Consider the following 17,469-nt stretch of genomic DNA (forward strand, 5'->3'; position numbering starts at 1 on the left):
ACATGTAGCCGTCATCGAGCCGCTCCATTCTCCGAAGAGTGTTTATTACAATTCGTACGTGTGTAGAGTCTGCTCTTACCGTTAGGAGATTGTTTGAACGGAGGTTTCCAGGTGTTACAGTTCGGAGTTGTGATGGAGTTTACAAATTAGTGCGAAGATTTCACGAAACGGGAAGTGTTGGAGACGAGAAACTTAACTGACGAAGTACAGTGCACGCAGGAGCTCGTCACGATGACATTGCGTACCACCTGGAAAATTCCCCCAAAAAAGGCTCCCGGACATCTTTTGCAGCAAACACAAATATTGTGCAACTCTGTACAGAGAGATGCTATCGTGAAATGGATCCATACCTTATTCTGTTTTTAGATGAAGCTCATTTCCATTTACACGGGTACGTCGGTTCCCAAAACTGTCGACGTAGGAACGCAGAGAGGGACACAATTCTCTACGGTGTGTCAGCCGCCCAGGTGACAGCATTGTAGATAAGAATGCACAGACACATCCCGTGCATTATGGAGTATAACAACTTAGCTTTAAATGATGGTGTATTGGGTTCTTCAATACTTGACGAAAAATAAGGACGTAAGTTGGAACAGTTCCATTACGACCTGCATGTGAGCTCAAATTTCTCAGACATTCTAGCAGTGATCATTTCACAATACTCAGAAATGAGTCGCGCAAATGTTTTGTCGTGGATGAATTACGTGTCCTTCAATTGTTCCTATGAATCTCAACCTGACATCTGCTTTTCCTGCAATTTGTTTTATCGACATCTGCGTGACTGATTTGTAGTTCACAAATAAGTACATCGCAGAGGGTCTGTTGAACCACCTTCGAGCTGTTCCCGTGTTATTCCACTCTTGAACGGTGTGTGGGAAATGTTATCACTTAAACTTTTCTCTGTGAACAATTATTTCTGTTATTTTATTATGATAATCATTTATTCCTATGTAGGTGAGCCCCACCAAAATATTTTCACTCTCTGAGTTGGAAGTTGGTCACAGAAATTTCACAAGAAGGTCCTGCCCCAGTGAAAAGTGCCTTTGTTTTAATGACTGTCATCCAAATTTGTCTATCGTATCTGCGATCCATGGTACTCTCTCCCCTTTTTCGTGAAAATACAAAATGAGCTGTCCTTCATTGAAGTTTTTTGATGCCCTCTGTGAATCTTATCGGTTGAGGATCCCATACCGTGCAGCAATACCCCAGAAGGAGGCAGACAAGTGTGACATAGGTGTCTCTTTAGTTGATCTGTTGCACTTTCCTGCCAATAATTCACAGTTTTTAGTTCACTTTACTCACATCATTATCAGTGTGATCATTCCAGTTTGTTATTTTTAATTGTAGTCCTATTTAAAGCTTTAGTTTTGTGTGATTTATTGTGTAACCAATATTTAGTAGATTCCTTTTCATACTTGTGTGGATGACTTCACACTTTTCATCATTTAGAGTCAATTACCACTTTTCCCACTGTAGAGGTATCTTGTCCAAATCACTTTCCCATCGGTTTTGATTATCTGTTGACTTTAGAAAACATTAAATAATAGCATTGTTTGCAGACATTTCTGTAGATCAGGAACAGCAGTAGACCTATACCACTTCCTTCGGGAATCTAAGAAATCACTTGCGTTTTACTTGATGACGTTCTGTCACTTATTATCGGCAAATGATTTTTGTGACCGGAAATCGGGTTACCGAGTCACAAAACTGAGACGATACTCCATAGACGTGCAATTTGATTAGAAGTTGCTTGTGAGGTACGGTGTCAAAAGCGTCTTGGAAATATAAAAATACGGAATCAGTCTGAGATGCCCTGTCAATAGTTATCATTACTTCGTGTGAATAAAGGGCGTGTTGTGTTACACGAGAGCAATATTTTTTGAATCTGTGTTGGCTGTTTGGCAATAAATCATTTTCTTCGAGGTAATTCATAATATTAGAATGCAGTGTGTGTTCCAGAGTTGTATTCCAATTTGACATCAGTGATATGGGCGTGCAATTTGGTGGATTACCTCTGTTTCCTTTTTTGAGTACGGGAGTGACCTGTGCAACTTTCCAGTCTTTAGGCACATCCTTTTTGTTGAGCGAGCAGTTCTCTACGGTTGCTAAGCACGGAGGTACTGTATCGGCAAACTCTGAAAGGAACCTGATCCGTATATGACTGTGAAACGGACCTCCAGTATACGACTGTCGATCCCCTGCAGCTCTTCTCGCATTCTGTTGCCGTCTTCTGATATTTGTTGCAAGAATTTTAAGGAGACGAAATCCTTCTGAGAAAATTGACATCGGCAATACAGCCTTATCACGACATGTAGGTGTCTGGCGACGCTTGTCGAAAAAAGAGAATGACCGCGGCTTGTTTTGCAGATGTTATGTAGCCTCTGCTGCGTGAAGAGTTTGACAGAGCACTGAAAGCTCAGAGTCGAAACAAGGCCTCGGGAGTAGACAACATTCCATTAGAACTACTGACAGCCTTGGGACCGCCAGTGCTGAAAAAACCTTACCATCTGGTGGGCAAGATGTGTGAGACAGGCAAAATACCCTCAGACTTCAAGAAGAATAATTCCAATCGCAAAGAAAGCAGGTGTTGACAGATGTGAAAATTACTCAACTATCCGTTTAATAAGTCACAGCTGCAAAATACTAACACAAATTCTTTACAGAATAATGGAAAATCTGGTAGAAGCCGACCTCGGGGGAGATCAGTTGGATCCCGTAGAGATGTTGGAACACGTGAGGCAATACTGACTTTACGACTTATATTAGAAGAAAGGAAAGGCAAACCTATATTTCTGGCATTTGTAGACTTAGAGAAAGCTTTTGACAATGTTGATTGGAATACTCTCTTTCAAGTTCTAAAGATGGCAGGGGTAAAATACAGGGAGCGAAAGGCTATTTTCAATTTGTACAGAAAGCAGATGGCAGTTAGAAGAGTTGAGGGAAATGAAAGGGAAGCAGTGGTTGGGAAGGCAGTCGGGCAGGGTTGTAGCCTCTCCCTGATGTTATTCAATCTGTATGTTGAGCAAGCAGTGAAGGAAACAAAAGAAAAATTTGGAGTAGGTATTAAAATCCACGGTGAAGAAATAAAAACTTTGAGGTTCGCCGATGACATTGTAATTCTGTCACAGACGGCAAAGGACTTGGAAGAGCAGTTGAAAGGAATGGATAGTGTCTTGAAAGAAGGATATAAGATGAACATCAACAAAAGCAAAACGAGGATAATGGAATGTAGTTGAATTAAATCGTGTGATGCTACCGTAATCAGATTAGGAAATGAGACAGTTAAAGTGGTAAATGAGTTTTGCTATTTGGGGAACAAAATAAGTGATGATGGTCGAAGTAGAGAGGATATCAAATGTAGGCTGGCAATGGCAAGGAAAGCGTTTCTCAAGAGGAGGAATTTATTAAGATCGAGTATAGATTTAAGTATCAGGAAGTCGTTTCTGAAAGTATTTGTATGGAGTGTAGCCACGTATGGAAGTGAAACATGGACAATAAATAATTTAGTCAAGAAGAGAATAGAAGCTTTTGAAATGTGGTGCTAGAGAAGAATGCTGAAGATTAGATGGGAAGATCAGATAACTAATGAGGAGGTATTGAGTAGAATTGGGGAGATGTTTGTGGCACAACTTGACTAGAAGAAGGGATCGGTTGGTAGGACATGTTTTGAGGCATCAAGGGATCACCAATTTAGTACTGGAGGGCAGCGTGGAGGGTAAAAATCGTGGAGGGAGACCAAGAGATGAATACACTAAGCAGATACAGACGGGTGTAGGTTGCAGTAGGTACTGGGAGATGAAGAAGCTTGCACGGGATAGAGAAGCATGGAGCGCTGCATCAAACCAGTCTTTGGACTGCACACCACAACAACAACAACGAATCCTCATTGCTGTGACAGCCTGTGCCGAAGTGTGTCACCTGTGTACAAAGTTGTGCTGCCGTGTGCCACACTACATCGCACCGTCACTCAGACCTGCGTGTATTAGACAGACCTTTCTGTCGTCTGTCATATGTTTACTTTCTGTTTCTACAGCTTTTAAAGAGATGTTAACCTTAAGAGTAGCATTCGTGTTTGTACTCGCATCACGTTGATGGTCGGGTAGCTCTGTACTACTGTCCCGTTATGCCATCGTGACAGGGCCAGTCGGACGCCGAGGCGGAGAGCCTGATGTCTTTCTGGAGCGAGCGCTTCGGTCGCAACATCGAGCTGGGGCCTGGCGGGCGGACGGCTCGCCGCACGGCGTCCTACAACCAGGGGCTCGTCGTGTCCGACCGCCAGCTGCCGCGCGACCACATCTTCCAGGTACATGCGGGCGCGCTGCAGCACAGCGCTGTCGTCTTTCTATTTATTAAGGAGAAGTCTCCGTGGTCATGGAACAAGTCAATACATGAAATTATGACACAATAGTAGAAACAGATAAAATGTAATACAAGAAACGTACTCAGGCGGCAATTCGTAAGTTTAAATAAAGAAAATCAACAATGTAACACTGCAATTTGCTTAATTTTTCAGCTCTTCCAGGAGCTCCTCGACAGAATAGGAGGAGTGAGGCGTGAGGAAACTCTCCAGTTTCGACTTAAAAGTGTTTGGGCTACTGCTAAGATTTTTGAGTTCTTGTGGTAGCTTATTGAAAATGGATGCAGCAGAATACTGCACTCCTTTCTGCACAAGAGTCAAGGAAGTGAGTTCCACATGGAGATTTGATTTCTGCCAAGTATTAACTGAGTGAAAGCTCCTAACTCTTGGGAATAAGCTAATATTGCTAACAACAAATGACATTAAAGAAAATGCTTACTGTGAGGGCAATGTCAGAATTCCCAGACTATCAAATAGGGGTCGACAAGAGGTTCTCGAACTTACACCACAAGTAGCTCGAACAGCCCATTTTGGACCCAAAAATACTTTCTTGAATCGGAAGAATTACCCCAAAAAATAATACCATATGACATAAGCATATGAAAATATACAAAGTAGACTACTTTTCGTGCTGAACTGTCACTTATTTCAGATACTGTTCTAATGGTAAATAAAGCAGCATTTATCACTTATTTCAGATACTGTTCTAATGGTAAATAAAGCAGTATTTAGTTTCTGAACACGATCCTGAACATGGGTTTTCCACAACAGCTTACTATCTCTCTGAACGCCTAGTACTTTACATTAGTGGTATTGTGTGGGACCCATAGAGAGGGATCTCTTGATGTCGAAAGAAGTCTAACGTATACATTTTATTAACAATATTATGAAAAGATAGATCAGTACACGCTGTGTAGTGGAGACATAGAGTTGCACGCAGGCACATCAAAGAGACTGCTAAACCCGTAAACTTCCGGTCTGAAGGCCTTCTCCTGAACTGGAAGATTTCAGGGCACAATGAGAGACAGTCGAAATGCTGGCAGAGAATGTGATTGAGTTGCTGCTGTCCTCGGTGACAAGGGGAATGCTCCTCTGTAGCTGGATGGAGGGACTTCGGAGATGGTGGGTGGCTGGAGAGGTCTGTTTGTGTACCAGGCTGAGAGGGTAATTGTGGTCTGCAAAGGCCACAGTGAGACTCCCCGCATGTTTGAAGAGGGGCCACTCATCGCTACGGAGGCAGTGTGTACGGAATGGGCAGTAGCTGTCCTTGTGGAGGTATTGCCGGTAGTTGGTAGGTTTGATGTGGGCGGAGGTACAGATCTAGATACCTTTGAGGTGGAGGTCAGCATCGAGCGAGGTGGCCCGTAGGCCGAGAACGACCAGGATGAGCAAATGGGGGGAAAGGTGTAGAGGTTCTGGAAGAATGGGGTATGGTGACCCCACCCCATATCGTGAAGATGCCTTCAGTGAACCAGAACCAGGTGAGCAGTTTGAGATTGTTGGTGGTTAGATGTCCCACGAATAGGTGGACATAGGTTGGTTCCGTGCAGATGTCTGTTTCCATACTCCAGATTTATTTGTACATGATGCCTTCAAAGAAGAAGTAATTCTACATCTACATCTACACTTATTCTCCACAAGCCACCCAACGGTGTGTGGCGGAGGGCACTTAACGTGCCACTATCATTATCTCCCTTTCCAGTTCCAGTCGCGTAGGATTCGCGGGAAGAACGACAGCCGGAAAGCAAGAGTTTCAATGTGTGTTATGGGTTGCAGCAATTTGGGGTTGTATAGCAGCAGAATTTTATGGATGGAGAGAAGGTGTTGCAAAGAAGTTTGAGACTGGTTGCTTTGGTTTTGCAGAACTACGTTGGTGAGGGCTAAGGATTGGCATAATGCAGAACAGATGGATGTCATTGTGGAAGGATGGGTGACAGCCAGAGATTGGTAATTTGACAGTAAAGCCATTTGGGGGCTAGGGGTAAGGAAACTTGTCTTTATTGATACAGATGGAAGGAGCAAGGATGCACGACGGTAGAAAAAAGGAATAAAAATACGTAAATAACGTAGGATTACATAAAAAAAAGTTGCAAAAATACTCTGACATGTGGGGAACGAAATGAAATCAGAGGGAGTAGGCAAAAACCAATTGAAATTGGAATGAAGTCACAATGAAATCAAAGAAAAAAGAAAAATATTTGTTATGTGTGTTGCAGGTCCGTGGGTGGGTAAGTGTGAAGAAGGGGGATGGGAAATGTGATTAGATTAGGTGAAATTGGTAAGTATGAACTGAAATACAGAGGTGAAGGAATGGGCGGTGCGGAGGGGTCGGTAGGACGAGATAAAAGTTCGTGTGACACAGGAAGGTACAGAAGATACAGAGTGAAAATACGCAGGAGTGACATACGGAACGGAGATTGATCAAATTGAAGGTAAAGGATTAATAATATCGGTGGGAGGAATGTGAGGTGTGAGATGCTGCACCAACAGGGAGTGTGGTCTTGTAGCAGTGTCATGCATGGCTTAGACAGTCGATACAGCACGGCTGGTAAGAGTACACCATGCTGTTTTGAAGCGACAAGTGAGACACGGGGGGGGGGGGGGGGGGGGGGTCGGTCGGAGGTCAGAGACTGAGTATGGTAATATTTTAGAATAGTAGCAAAGGAAAACAACACTGGATTACGGGATGCAAGGAAAACTGTTAGGCAAAATCAAGCAGTGGAAAATTCAGGATGGAATAATGACAGTATCATGAAAATGATAAATTGGTACTCACCATATAGCGGAGATGCTGAGTAGCAGGTAGGCACAACAAAAAGACTGTCAAACAAGTGAGCCTTGAGCCAAAAAGATCTTCAACAGATTTGGTCAAAAAACACACACACACACACACACACACACACACACACACACACACACACACACACACACGTGTGCGCATACACAGAGAGAGAGAGAGAGAGAGAGAGAGAGAGAGAGAGAGAGAGAGCGCGCCTCATTTGAGAATATGCACACACACAGTAACAATGTTTACTCTGTGTTTTGGTGAAGTGAAAAGCATTTGTTACAACCAAAATTCTGTAAATTGTATGTAATATTTGTGAGTGGTTCTCAGTAACTCATCAGAATGCAAAAGAAAAAGGATTTGTCCAGAAAAACATAAGTAATAGCAAATGTATGCACAAAATATCCGGGCACAACAAAATTCACATTAACATTGCTCCATTGCAGACGAGAGGGTATCAGTACAGGATAATGTACAAATAGTCCTGTAAAGCCATATAATGTAAAATTAACAACCGTGTGCAGGCCAAATTTTCATAGATTGGTTATCACATAAAATGTATTCACATTTCACAGATTTGGATAAAGAAAACCGTCTGATGATGGCACAGAGGTGTTTGGGTCGCATGCAAATACAGAGTTCAGTGTAACAGGCGTGCCTTGTATGCAATAACATTACCAAGCCTTTTCGTGCGATTAAATGTCACTCTTAACATAATCTCGTCTTGTATTGAAAATTGTACACATCGAAATTCATTCCAGTACTAACATTTTTATAAGGATATTATGTCAATCTTATGTGTTTATATAAATAATTTGTTCAGTAACATCTATATTATTTCTGCAAAATTGTGATACTTGTCAGAGCTCAGAAATCTAAAAGTTTTTTTTGATGTACACGTGCTGTAGGAGGAAAGAAAATTAAAGGGAGTCAATTCGTAATCTCTCAGAGTAAGATGTACAGTTCCCCCATTATTTCGTGTTAATTTTAAATTACCTGTTCAGTTCTAGAGACAATTTTATTGCAGCATCTCCAAGTGTTTTTTTGGGGGTCCTGCAGGGTTATTTTTAAAAACTCTTATCAAAAACTTAATATAATCAATTTATACATATTGAGTCCAAAGGTTGTGTATCTAAGAGTAATGAACTGATTAACAAAAAAATAGTCTTTTGATGTTTGTTGCTGTGGCAACTAACTAATGCATCAAAGGGTTGTGACAGAGATATTTGAAAATACATCAGAATAATTGTACCACGACCAGTCACAAACAAAACATTTATAGTATGTGAAACACACCGAGAGTCCTCTCTGTATCTTAAGTGGGCAGTGGTGGAACGTAACTGAAAGATAAAAATTTCAGCTTACCTGCTGGGTCGGTGTGAAGTTCTGCCAATGCTGCGTGTAAAATTATCAATAAAATTAATACTTGGTTACAGTAATTTTGTGATAGAAAAAATTATGGAACTGATTCTTGTCATTTAGTACGCCAAGAAGGAATGTGTGTATAATCCCCTTGTGTTGTCAAATTAATGCACAAGAAACTAATTGCAACGGGGTTACTTGATCTGAAAAATAAATTAATTTCTACCGCATGTAGTAATGAAATCTTTTCAAAAAATGATTGCTAACAAGTTAACTGCAACGGAATTCCGCACTTGTGTAGACACCGGTATTTATTACATTTCCCATTAGCTTTCTAATAATTCAGTTAATTTTCTTTACAAATTTTTAGTGACGGAGATTTATTAATTGACTCAGCTTCATAAATAATTATAGTAATGCAAACGATGACCTTTGTTCAAACACTTCTTACCGTATAACAAGGCAATAAACCAAAAAAGAGCTAGGTACATCACGTCCAGTGATATAAACTGCTTTTCACTGATGCTTCTATGTAGAGATTAAGTAACTTTTGATCGCTGATATTTGAGGTGCTTGACTTGGATTCCCGCCCCCTTGTTTCAAATGACACAGCTGTTGCTGCCAATAATTACTGCCTGATGTCTGTCATCCAAAAAACTTCCTAGCTGGTTCACTGCTGCAGCGCTGCTAGCATATACCATCATCTGCTTGCTTGTGTTTTCATTTGCATGCACGGGGAAAAGGGGGGGGGGGTGCTTAAAACAGTAAAATAGCACACATACAAGACTAATTAGAAATCACCGAGAAACCCCCCTCCCCACACACACACACACACACACACACACACACACACACACACACGAGGTGAAATGAAGAGTGCGATTCCGATCAAGAAGAATAATGTAAGTCGATAGGTAAAAAAATCTAAGCAGTGGCAGAACACAGACATAAAAGGAGGTGATAATCAGGTGAGCTTTTGGAACTAGAGGCTCCTTCTGGCAAAAGGGTTAAAGGGGAAGGAAGAGGGGTGAATGAAAAGGACTGGAGAGGTCTAGGAAGAGGGGTAGATTTCAGAAAAAGTCGTCCAGAGCCGCTGGCCAGGAGAGACTTACAATTTAGGATGAGAAGGAAAGACTTATTGTTGGGGACTGCACCAGACGAGATTTGAAAACCTGAGAGCTCAAAGGTGAATGCCAGGGTAATATGTGAAACAGATATTACTACCAAAAAGTTGTGCACAAGTTAATAAGAGTGAAGAGCTAAGTGCAGTGTATGCAACGGAGGTGGGAGGGGATGTGGCAAAAAATAGGCAGGTCAAGAAATGAAAGATCTAGAAAACTAAAATGGAGTGAAGAAATGTATAGTTACTATGAAGAAAAGCTGAAGCAGGAGAAATTAATGTGAATTAAGGCAAGGTGGGTAGTGAGAATTGAGGACATGTTGTAGCGCTAGTTCCCAGTGTCTAGTTCTGAGAAACTGGTGTCCGGGGGAGGAATCCAGACGGCACGTGTGCCGAAACGAGCACCGAGGTCACGACTGTCATTTGTGCAGCGTGCTCTGCGACACAATCCAGTATGTCGCTAGGCCAGCTACCCACTTCTATCCACATTAAACCTACCAGCAAACAACTATACTTACATTTTGACAGTTGCCGTCCTTTCTGTGTCAGACGTTTCCTCCCGTACAGCCTCGGCATCCGAGGCAAACGTATTTGTTCAGACGCAGACTCTTTACGGCAATACACCATCGTTCTCATCTCGGCCTTCACGGGACGTAATTACCCCACCGGCCTAGTTCGAAAGCAGATTTCCCAGACCGTTACGTCCAATCCCTTAACAAAAGAGCTTCATAGCACACCATTGGTGACTCAGTATTTCCCGGTCTGGAATGCATTAATCGGCTACTTTGACAGGGCTGCAACATCCTAAAATCGTGCCCTGAAATGAGATCCGTGGTCTGAAATTTTCCCCACCACACCTAGGATAGCTCTCCGTTGCTCTCCTTGTCAGACCCTACGGCTCCTACCCCTGTGAGCCTGTGTACCCTCCTACCACCACCTGTAACTGGCAAAATATATTCTATGCAAGGAAAAGCACACTGTACAGTGTGACAGTCGTGAACTCGGTTCCTCTTTTGGCACACGTGCCACCTGTATTATTCCCTCAGGCACCACTTCCTCTGAACTCCACAGTGGCAACTAGCGTTACAAACTATCCTCGGTTCTCGACACCTACCTGACCTTAAGTTACATTAATTTCTTCAGTGTCAGCATTTATTCACAGAAACGATTTCTTTCTTTGCTCCCCTTTATTTGTCTACATCTTTCATTTTTTTGCCATCCACTCCCACGTTTGTAATGTACAATACACTTAGATTTTCACAATTGCTAACTTGTACACAATACAAAGTGTCCAACAAGTCTTTCCCTGATTGCATAAATTGATAACCCAGGCTAGGAGTAAGATACAAATATGAAACTGGTGTCTAATTGTTTACAAACTATCAAAGTTTTTTTCACACTTCAGTTAACTTCCACTTCCATTGTTGCCAACAATCGATACCGCTTCGCGCTCGAAATGCTATCACGTATTGAGGAGGATGATGGTTATCTCAGACGAATTGCCTTTTCCAACGAAGCGACGTTTTTATGTGAGTGGAGTAGTGAATCGCCATAATGTGGGCATTTGGGGTTCACAACCCCGGGGTGAGGTCACGGAGTGCGCCAGAGGCAGTCCAAAGGCGAATGTTTGGAGCGCGCTACTGCACGGTCGAATTATCGGGCCATTCTTCTTCGCTGAGGCTACCGTCACACCTGCAGTGTATCTGGACACGTTGCAACTGTATGCTGTTCCTCAGCTGCTTCAGTATCGCCCCGATGTCCCGTTTCAGCAAGACGGTGTACTGCCTCATGGGGTTTGGACGTCCGTGCCTGTCTCGATACGGCCATTCCTGGGCGAAGGATTGGTCGCGATGGGCCAACGGTTTGGCCTCCACGCTCTCCTCACATAACCCCATTAGAATTCTTTTTATGGGGTTACGTCGAGGACGAGGTCTAACGAACACGTGTACCAGGTCTCGAAACACTGCGACAACGGATATCCACAGTTGTCGAATCGACCCCTCCAGTGATGTCGGTTAATGTGTGGACGGAAACTGAATATCGCCTAGATGTGCTACGAGCTACTGAGGGTGCTCATGTGGAACTTTTCTGATGTGCAAAAAAAAAAAAAAAAAACTTTGATAGTTTGTAAACAATTAGACACCAGTTTCATATTTGTATCGTACTTCTAGCCTGAGTTATCAATTTATGTAATCAGGGAAAGACTTTTTGGACACCCTGTATTTTGGTAGATGTCTTGCATGTTGTCTTGTCTTCCACCTTCAACCTCTCAGGTTTTCAAATCTTGCCCCATTCAGTCCCCAACAGCTAGTCTTTCCTTCTCTTCCCATATGGTAAGTCTCCTCTGAACCGCAGTTCTGGGTGACTCCTCTGAAATCTACCCCTTTTCCTAGACCTCTCCAGTCCTTTTCATTCACCCCCCCCCCCCCTTCCTTCCCATTCAACCCTCCTGCCGGAAGGAGGAGTTGCTGCCTCCGAGAGCTCGCCTAATAATAACCTTCTTTTATGTGTGTGTTCTGCTACCACTTGGTAAAATTTTTTACCATCCAATTACATAACATTGTCATCGATTGCTTCTGATCGAGCAGTCTGGAGTTATAAGAAATACTAGTAAGGATGTTGATGCAGGAATTATACCTCCAGAACACAGAAAGTTTCAGAATTGAGAACCAGAGAACTGTATACAGACTAAGAACAACAGTTTCCGTAACGAACACGGAGGATGTGAGAAACTGTTCTTCGGGAAATACTTCAATATTTCTACACAGCTGAAAATTTACTGTAGTGGAGAATAAAAGGGTACAACTTCTTTGTCTGTGGTCTTTATTGAAAGTAAGACAGCAGCTTGGAGCTGCAACAAAGCACACAATAGCAGGCAGACGTTGAAAGACCAGTGTCGAGGGGTGGTCTCCGAGGGTGGGATGGACTATTTGAAACTGCTTTCAGGGGTACGGAGCAGAAAACTTTCCCTCCTGTCGACCACAGAACGGACAACTCTCGCGACACTGCACGAGCACCAGGAATACCCGCGGCATGCGCTGCACGGCGACCTCGTCAGTGAACTCGATGGGAATAGGACGCCTTCCTCTTCCAGCTGCCGCATAGAGCTCGTGTGTGTTTTTGAATTTCATTACAGTATCCTTTGAGCCGTTTAATGATCTTGGGCCTCTCACCAGACCGTTCAGTCAGCTGTACTCTATCGAAGCAGATCTGAAATTGCTGTCATTTACATAACAGTTTCAGTAAAAGTGTGCGGTATTTTCGCACAATAACCGTACTGCTCACTTACGTTAAGGCTTATCAAATGACAGTCTGGATGTGATACTGTAATACGAGCAGTGTACAGTGTCAGATTTGGCCCTGGTGGCCAGAATTGGAACTAATTCTTTCCGTCCTACGTCGGTTTGACATTAAGACATCAGCACATGTACCGAGCTACGCTGCCGAACGACAGTTACGGCGCAAACTCGATCTCCACGAGTAGGTGAGCTTTAATTGTAACGACTCGGTATAAATAACGAAAGTTATGCTTCATCGAGCCGAGTCTCGCAGGTGAATCCTCCCTGCCCGCATAGGTACAATACGGGTTCCGGCACGATACGGATCTTACTCCACCCACTGTTCCCACAGTCGGAGACGGTGCGTCGTGTGGATTGATGTGTACGCTTCTCGGTACGTACGTCAAAACTCAGTGACTAAATGTAGTAAAATGTGGGCAGAGATGTGGCATGAACACCACTTAATGACACGCACTAAAATTACTATAAGAGAATTGAGTGATTGGAAGATAAAATAAATGGAAATAAGAAAGTAAAATTGACAATTAATATGAGTCAGAGGACAATCAAAAATTTAAAAAATTATATTTAAACTAATTATTTGTATAAAAATAATTATAAAACTCATAATGGTAAAGATCTAAAAATAAAAATTTCTAATCTCGGTACACGATTCCATCTGCCAACATACGGCACGTCAAAAATGTATCGTAAGTGCTACGCATTGTCACCGATCAGGATAAAACCGATCAGGATAAAACTATTATTTTCAAGGCTATCGAACACTGTAAGAAATACTTTCCTATCAGTTACTGTCAAAAGATAACAGACTGGGACGAGTGGCTGCAAAATGTGATAGCAGGGCTCCAGCATACACCACCGTATAGACGATCGCAACCCTGGGGACCTCCCCTCATACGTTCCAAAGTGGAGTGTGGCCTCGCAGCAGAATTACGGGGCGTCCGACTCTCGCAGGTCCGCATCGAGGCGACGGACGCGCGCTGGGTGTCGTCACTGCTGGTCGGGGTGACGGCGGCGCTGCAGCCTCCGCCTCCGCCTTCGCCCACGTCGACTCCCGCCGCGGGGCCGCCTCCGGGTCCCGTGCCGGGACCTTCGTCCGCCCCCACACCCCCGCCCCCGCCGCCGAGGCCCGCCGCACCGCAGCGCTCGACGCACTTGCCCGTCACCGCCCTCGGCCTCGGGAAGGACACGTGGGTCATATGCGGCGACTTCGTGCTGAGGAACGGCATCCCGGTAAGTACGCGACTGCGAACCAGTAAGCCGCACGTTGCGGACTCTCGTCGTGGCCTCGAGTTCCGCACTCGGTCGTAAGCAGCTGTCTGCACTAGTCCGTCCTGTGTGAGGCTCTGCACCCCTGTCTAGCTATTCGTGGTTGCCACAGGTTCCAGAAATCAGAGAATATCAGGGAATCTCAAACGTGTCAGGGAAATCAGGGAAATTTGGGAAAAAATAAAAGAAAGAAAGACTGTAAAAATCTCGTTTTTGTCTCAGTAGATGAAATGGTTTGTTTACTGAGATGTCATATATCGTTGCTGGCTGGGCACAGCTTTAGTACGTGCGCCACTTTCCTACTCCCTCATTCGTGCTGCCTCTCCCCTCCCTGCCACTCCCCTCAGCTTGCAGTCACTGCTGCCACCACCTCTCGCCACCAGCCCGGCTGCTGCCGACGAGAGGCACGGAGGCGTGAGGAGTGGTTTGTTCGCATCCGATTATGGAGACGACGGTGGTCGTCTGTGCACGAGTTGTGTCTGTGAGTGATTGTGTGAATGTGTGTGCGCTCTCTTTTCTGGCAAAAGCTATGGCTGAAAATTTAGTTGTGAGTATGATTGTTTTTTCTATCTACCTGTCTGTGGCTTGGCAACCATTTTTAAGGTGAGTTTCTACTGATACTCATTATTATTGAATCTCAGAGTACTTCAACAAGTCACCTGTTGCATAAATTGATCACCGTGGTTTCATTCTGCCAGTGTGCTGTCTGTGGCTCGTGAATACATTGTAATGTTATGTAAGCCTCAGTGCCCTTTTCATTTTAAACCGATTTGTGCCTGCAGGGTGGATACGACCCGCTACAACTGGGAGATCCAGGGAAAATCTGGGAATCTTTTTCATCCGTGAGAAAACCGGGAAAAACCCGGGAATATCTTAGAATTCTGGGATATTTTTTGTTTTGGTTTTCAGTTAAATTGCTAATTTTGACTGGTAAGAAATAAGGATATTACTGCATCCCACTACTGCAGAATAATACTGCAGCAATAAAACATGAACGAGAAAAGAAACTAAAATAAAACCTATGTTGCAGAGGAAATGCGCCGTGTACGCGACAAAACACAGTGCTTGTACAAGCGGCTGCCAGTAGCAAAATGTGTGAAAGGCTTTAGGAAGACTATGCAATGCTTCATAACAACAAATTGCCTCCAATGGACATGACGTCACAACTGTTTACATTAGATTCGTGTGAGCAGTTGTGCAGTTCAGTCGCGCGTGTACGTACTCTTGCTTCTGACCACAAAAGTGTGGCAGTCAGCTGTATAAGCAAGCAGCAAGATGCTACCCAGAAAAATTTTACTGGCGCATACGAGCTGCCGTATTGACTGGGAGCGATCCAGGGTATCTGCCCGGGTGGCAATTTCAGTAGAGCATTATTCGCCTTGCTGAACAGTGAATTATTTTTGTCGGTTTGCTAAAGAAATATGGCTTTATTAATCTTTTCCGCTGATGCAGTCAATTTATTTGAAACGAAGTGTTTAATTCCACACTATTGGTTAGCGTCAATTCTTTGCCGCATTTCAAAAGAGCATACTTTCATCTTCTAGCACGTATCACATTATGCCATAATAAAGAACCAAAAATGAGATAATACAGTACTCGTACTCCGAGAAAATTTACAACCGAATCTGACGATAACGAATATGCACTTTAAGCCGAATTATGCATTTTAGTACGGTTCACGAAATTCCTCTGATGTCTTGTTTCTTTCATGACACAATATAAGATCTTTTAATGTTTTACACGTACGAACATACAGGTTTCCTGTGTCGTCGTAGCTGTGCAAGCGCAGTGACGCCTATTACCTGGCGGTCTCTGACAACTGCTGAAATGAACCTCTAACATGTCGTGGGAAAGTATTGCGAACAATTGATCGAAAAGTGTTACTTTCAAAATAAATTTCCTTTTACGCAAGTTAAACTGAGTGTGAGAATGTGCGATGAATTTCTTAAATCACAGAGCGCGTTTGACTCTAATTGAAAAATCAACTATTTGAGGACGACCATTTAGAAAAAAGTTTGAGCCCAGAAGATCAGACATTTATGTCAGTATTAAAAATTTTACTGACACACTTGTGTGATGTATCTTAAAGTGTAACACGTGCAAAAAAGATCAACTCTATACTCGAACGATTAGCTTCTCTCGCAGCTTATTAATCATCGAGACCATTATTATATGTGAAAGCTGTGCTTTTCTTGTAGCAACACCATGTATATTAATTTACACCACTAACTTTTCCTATTTGTGTATATGCGCCACTTATCAGTGATAATGCTGTAAGCTGACTACATCACACGTCCTAAGCTTCGAATATCCGCTGTATCGGCTGGCGAGATCACGCGACACGAGCTACGACTGGCTTACGAAAGCGCATCGCAATCTCGATTCCGATGCTTCGGAAAGTAGCGTACAGTGTTCGGTGGAATACGAACGTATACTTTTGTAATACAAAAATATGCAGTGTACGTGGCCTTTTTTTCTCAGTTTCATTTTCCAAACGGCTGAGAAATTGTATGCCAGCTTATAAAAACAATACCATTCAAAGGATTGATAAGTTTTACAGTTTTGAGGAAAATTATACTGTCACTTAACCCGGAAAAAGTGTATTCTCACCTGGGAGAAAGTGTATTTTCAACTGGGAAATCCGGGAATTTTTTTCCTTGTCCACGTATACACCCTGGCCTGATTTTGTTCTGAGAGGCTCAGTGGTGTATGTAGGTGCCGCAAACGTAAACGTAAGTTTGATTCGAGGAATAGGCCTACCTGAGGTGAAGTGAAGCGACGCGCGGCTACAGAGCATCTTGTGAAAAGAGGACGTGTTGCTAGGCCGTCGCTCAGAATGTATTGTTAAATTTAATGAAAATTGCTATTTCAATGATAAAACCGAGTAAAGTATGTGTAATAGTTGCCAAACATTTAGAAATTTTCTGGAAGTGAAGAATAGGAACACCTTGTTTTCTCGGAAAAGGAGGTGAACTTCATTGTCGTCGCCGGCTATCGATCGACAGAACTGTAAGTTCACTAAAATACAGGAAAGGAAATGTATTATCTATAATTTTCATTCAATACGTAAGAACATCTCGTAATTTCTTGATTGCAGTAGTTGGATTATCTTCTTGTATAATAGTATGGTGCCGAACTCCACTGACCAATTTTGATGCGGCAGGATGTGTAGTTTGAAGGAAGTTTGTGTTCTAAGCAATCTCCTTTTTTTCACGAAAATCAGATTGCTGTTTAATCTTATTTACTTATAACAGTGGTCCCTCAGGTATGAAAAACT

The 17,469-nt window shown here is 43.0% G+C and overlaps 1 protein-coding gene across 1 annotated transcript in view; it reads left to right on the forward strand.

The window, feature by feature from the left end:
* The window catches only part of LOC126295473 (neuralized-like protein 4), a 254,899-nt gene that overhangs the window by 170,689 nt on the left and 66,741 nt on the right, over positions 1-17,469 (forward strand). The window contains exons 23-24 of the mRNA XM_049988010.1: positions 4,139-4,303; positions 13,878-14,156. Coding sequence (XP_049843967.1) covers positions 4,139-4,303; positions 13,878-14,156 — 444 coding nt within the window. The remainder of the gene's footprint in view (positions 1-4,138; positions 4,304-13,877; positions 14,157-17,469) is intronic.

The sequence above is a fragment of the Schistocerca gregaria genome, chromosome 11 (genome assembly GCF_023897955.1).
Source record: "Schistocerca gregaria isolate iqSchGreg1 chromosome 11, iqSchGreg1.2, whole genome shotgun sequence".
In the NCBI taxonomy this organism is placed as follows: Eukaryota; Metazoa; Arthropoda; class Insecta; order Orthoptera; family Acrididae; genus Schistocerca; species Schistocerca gregaria.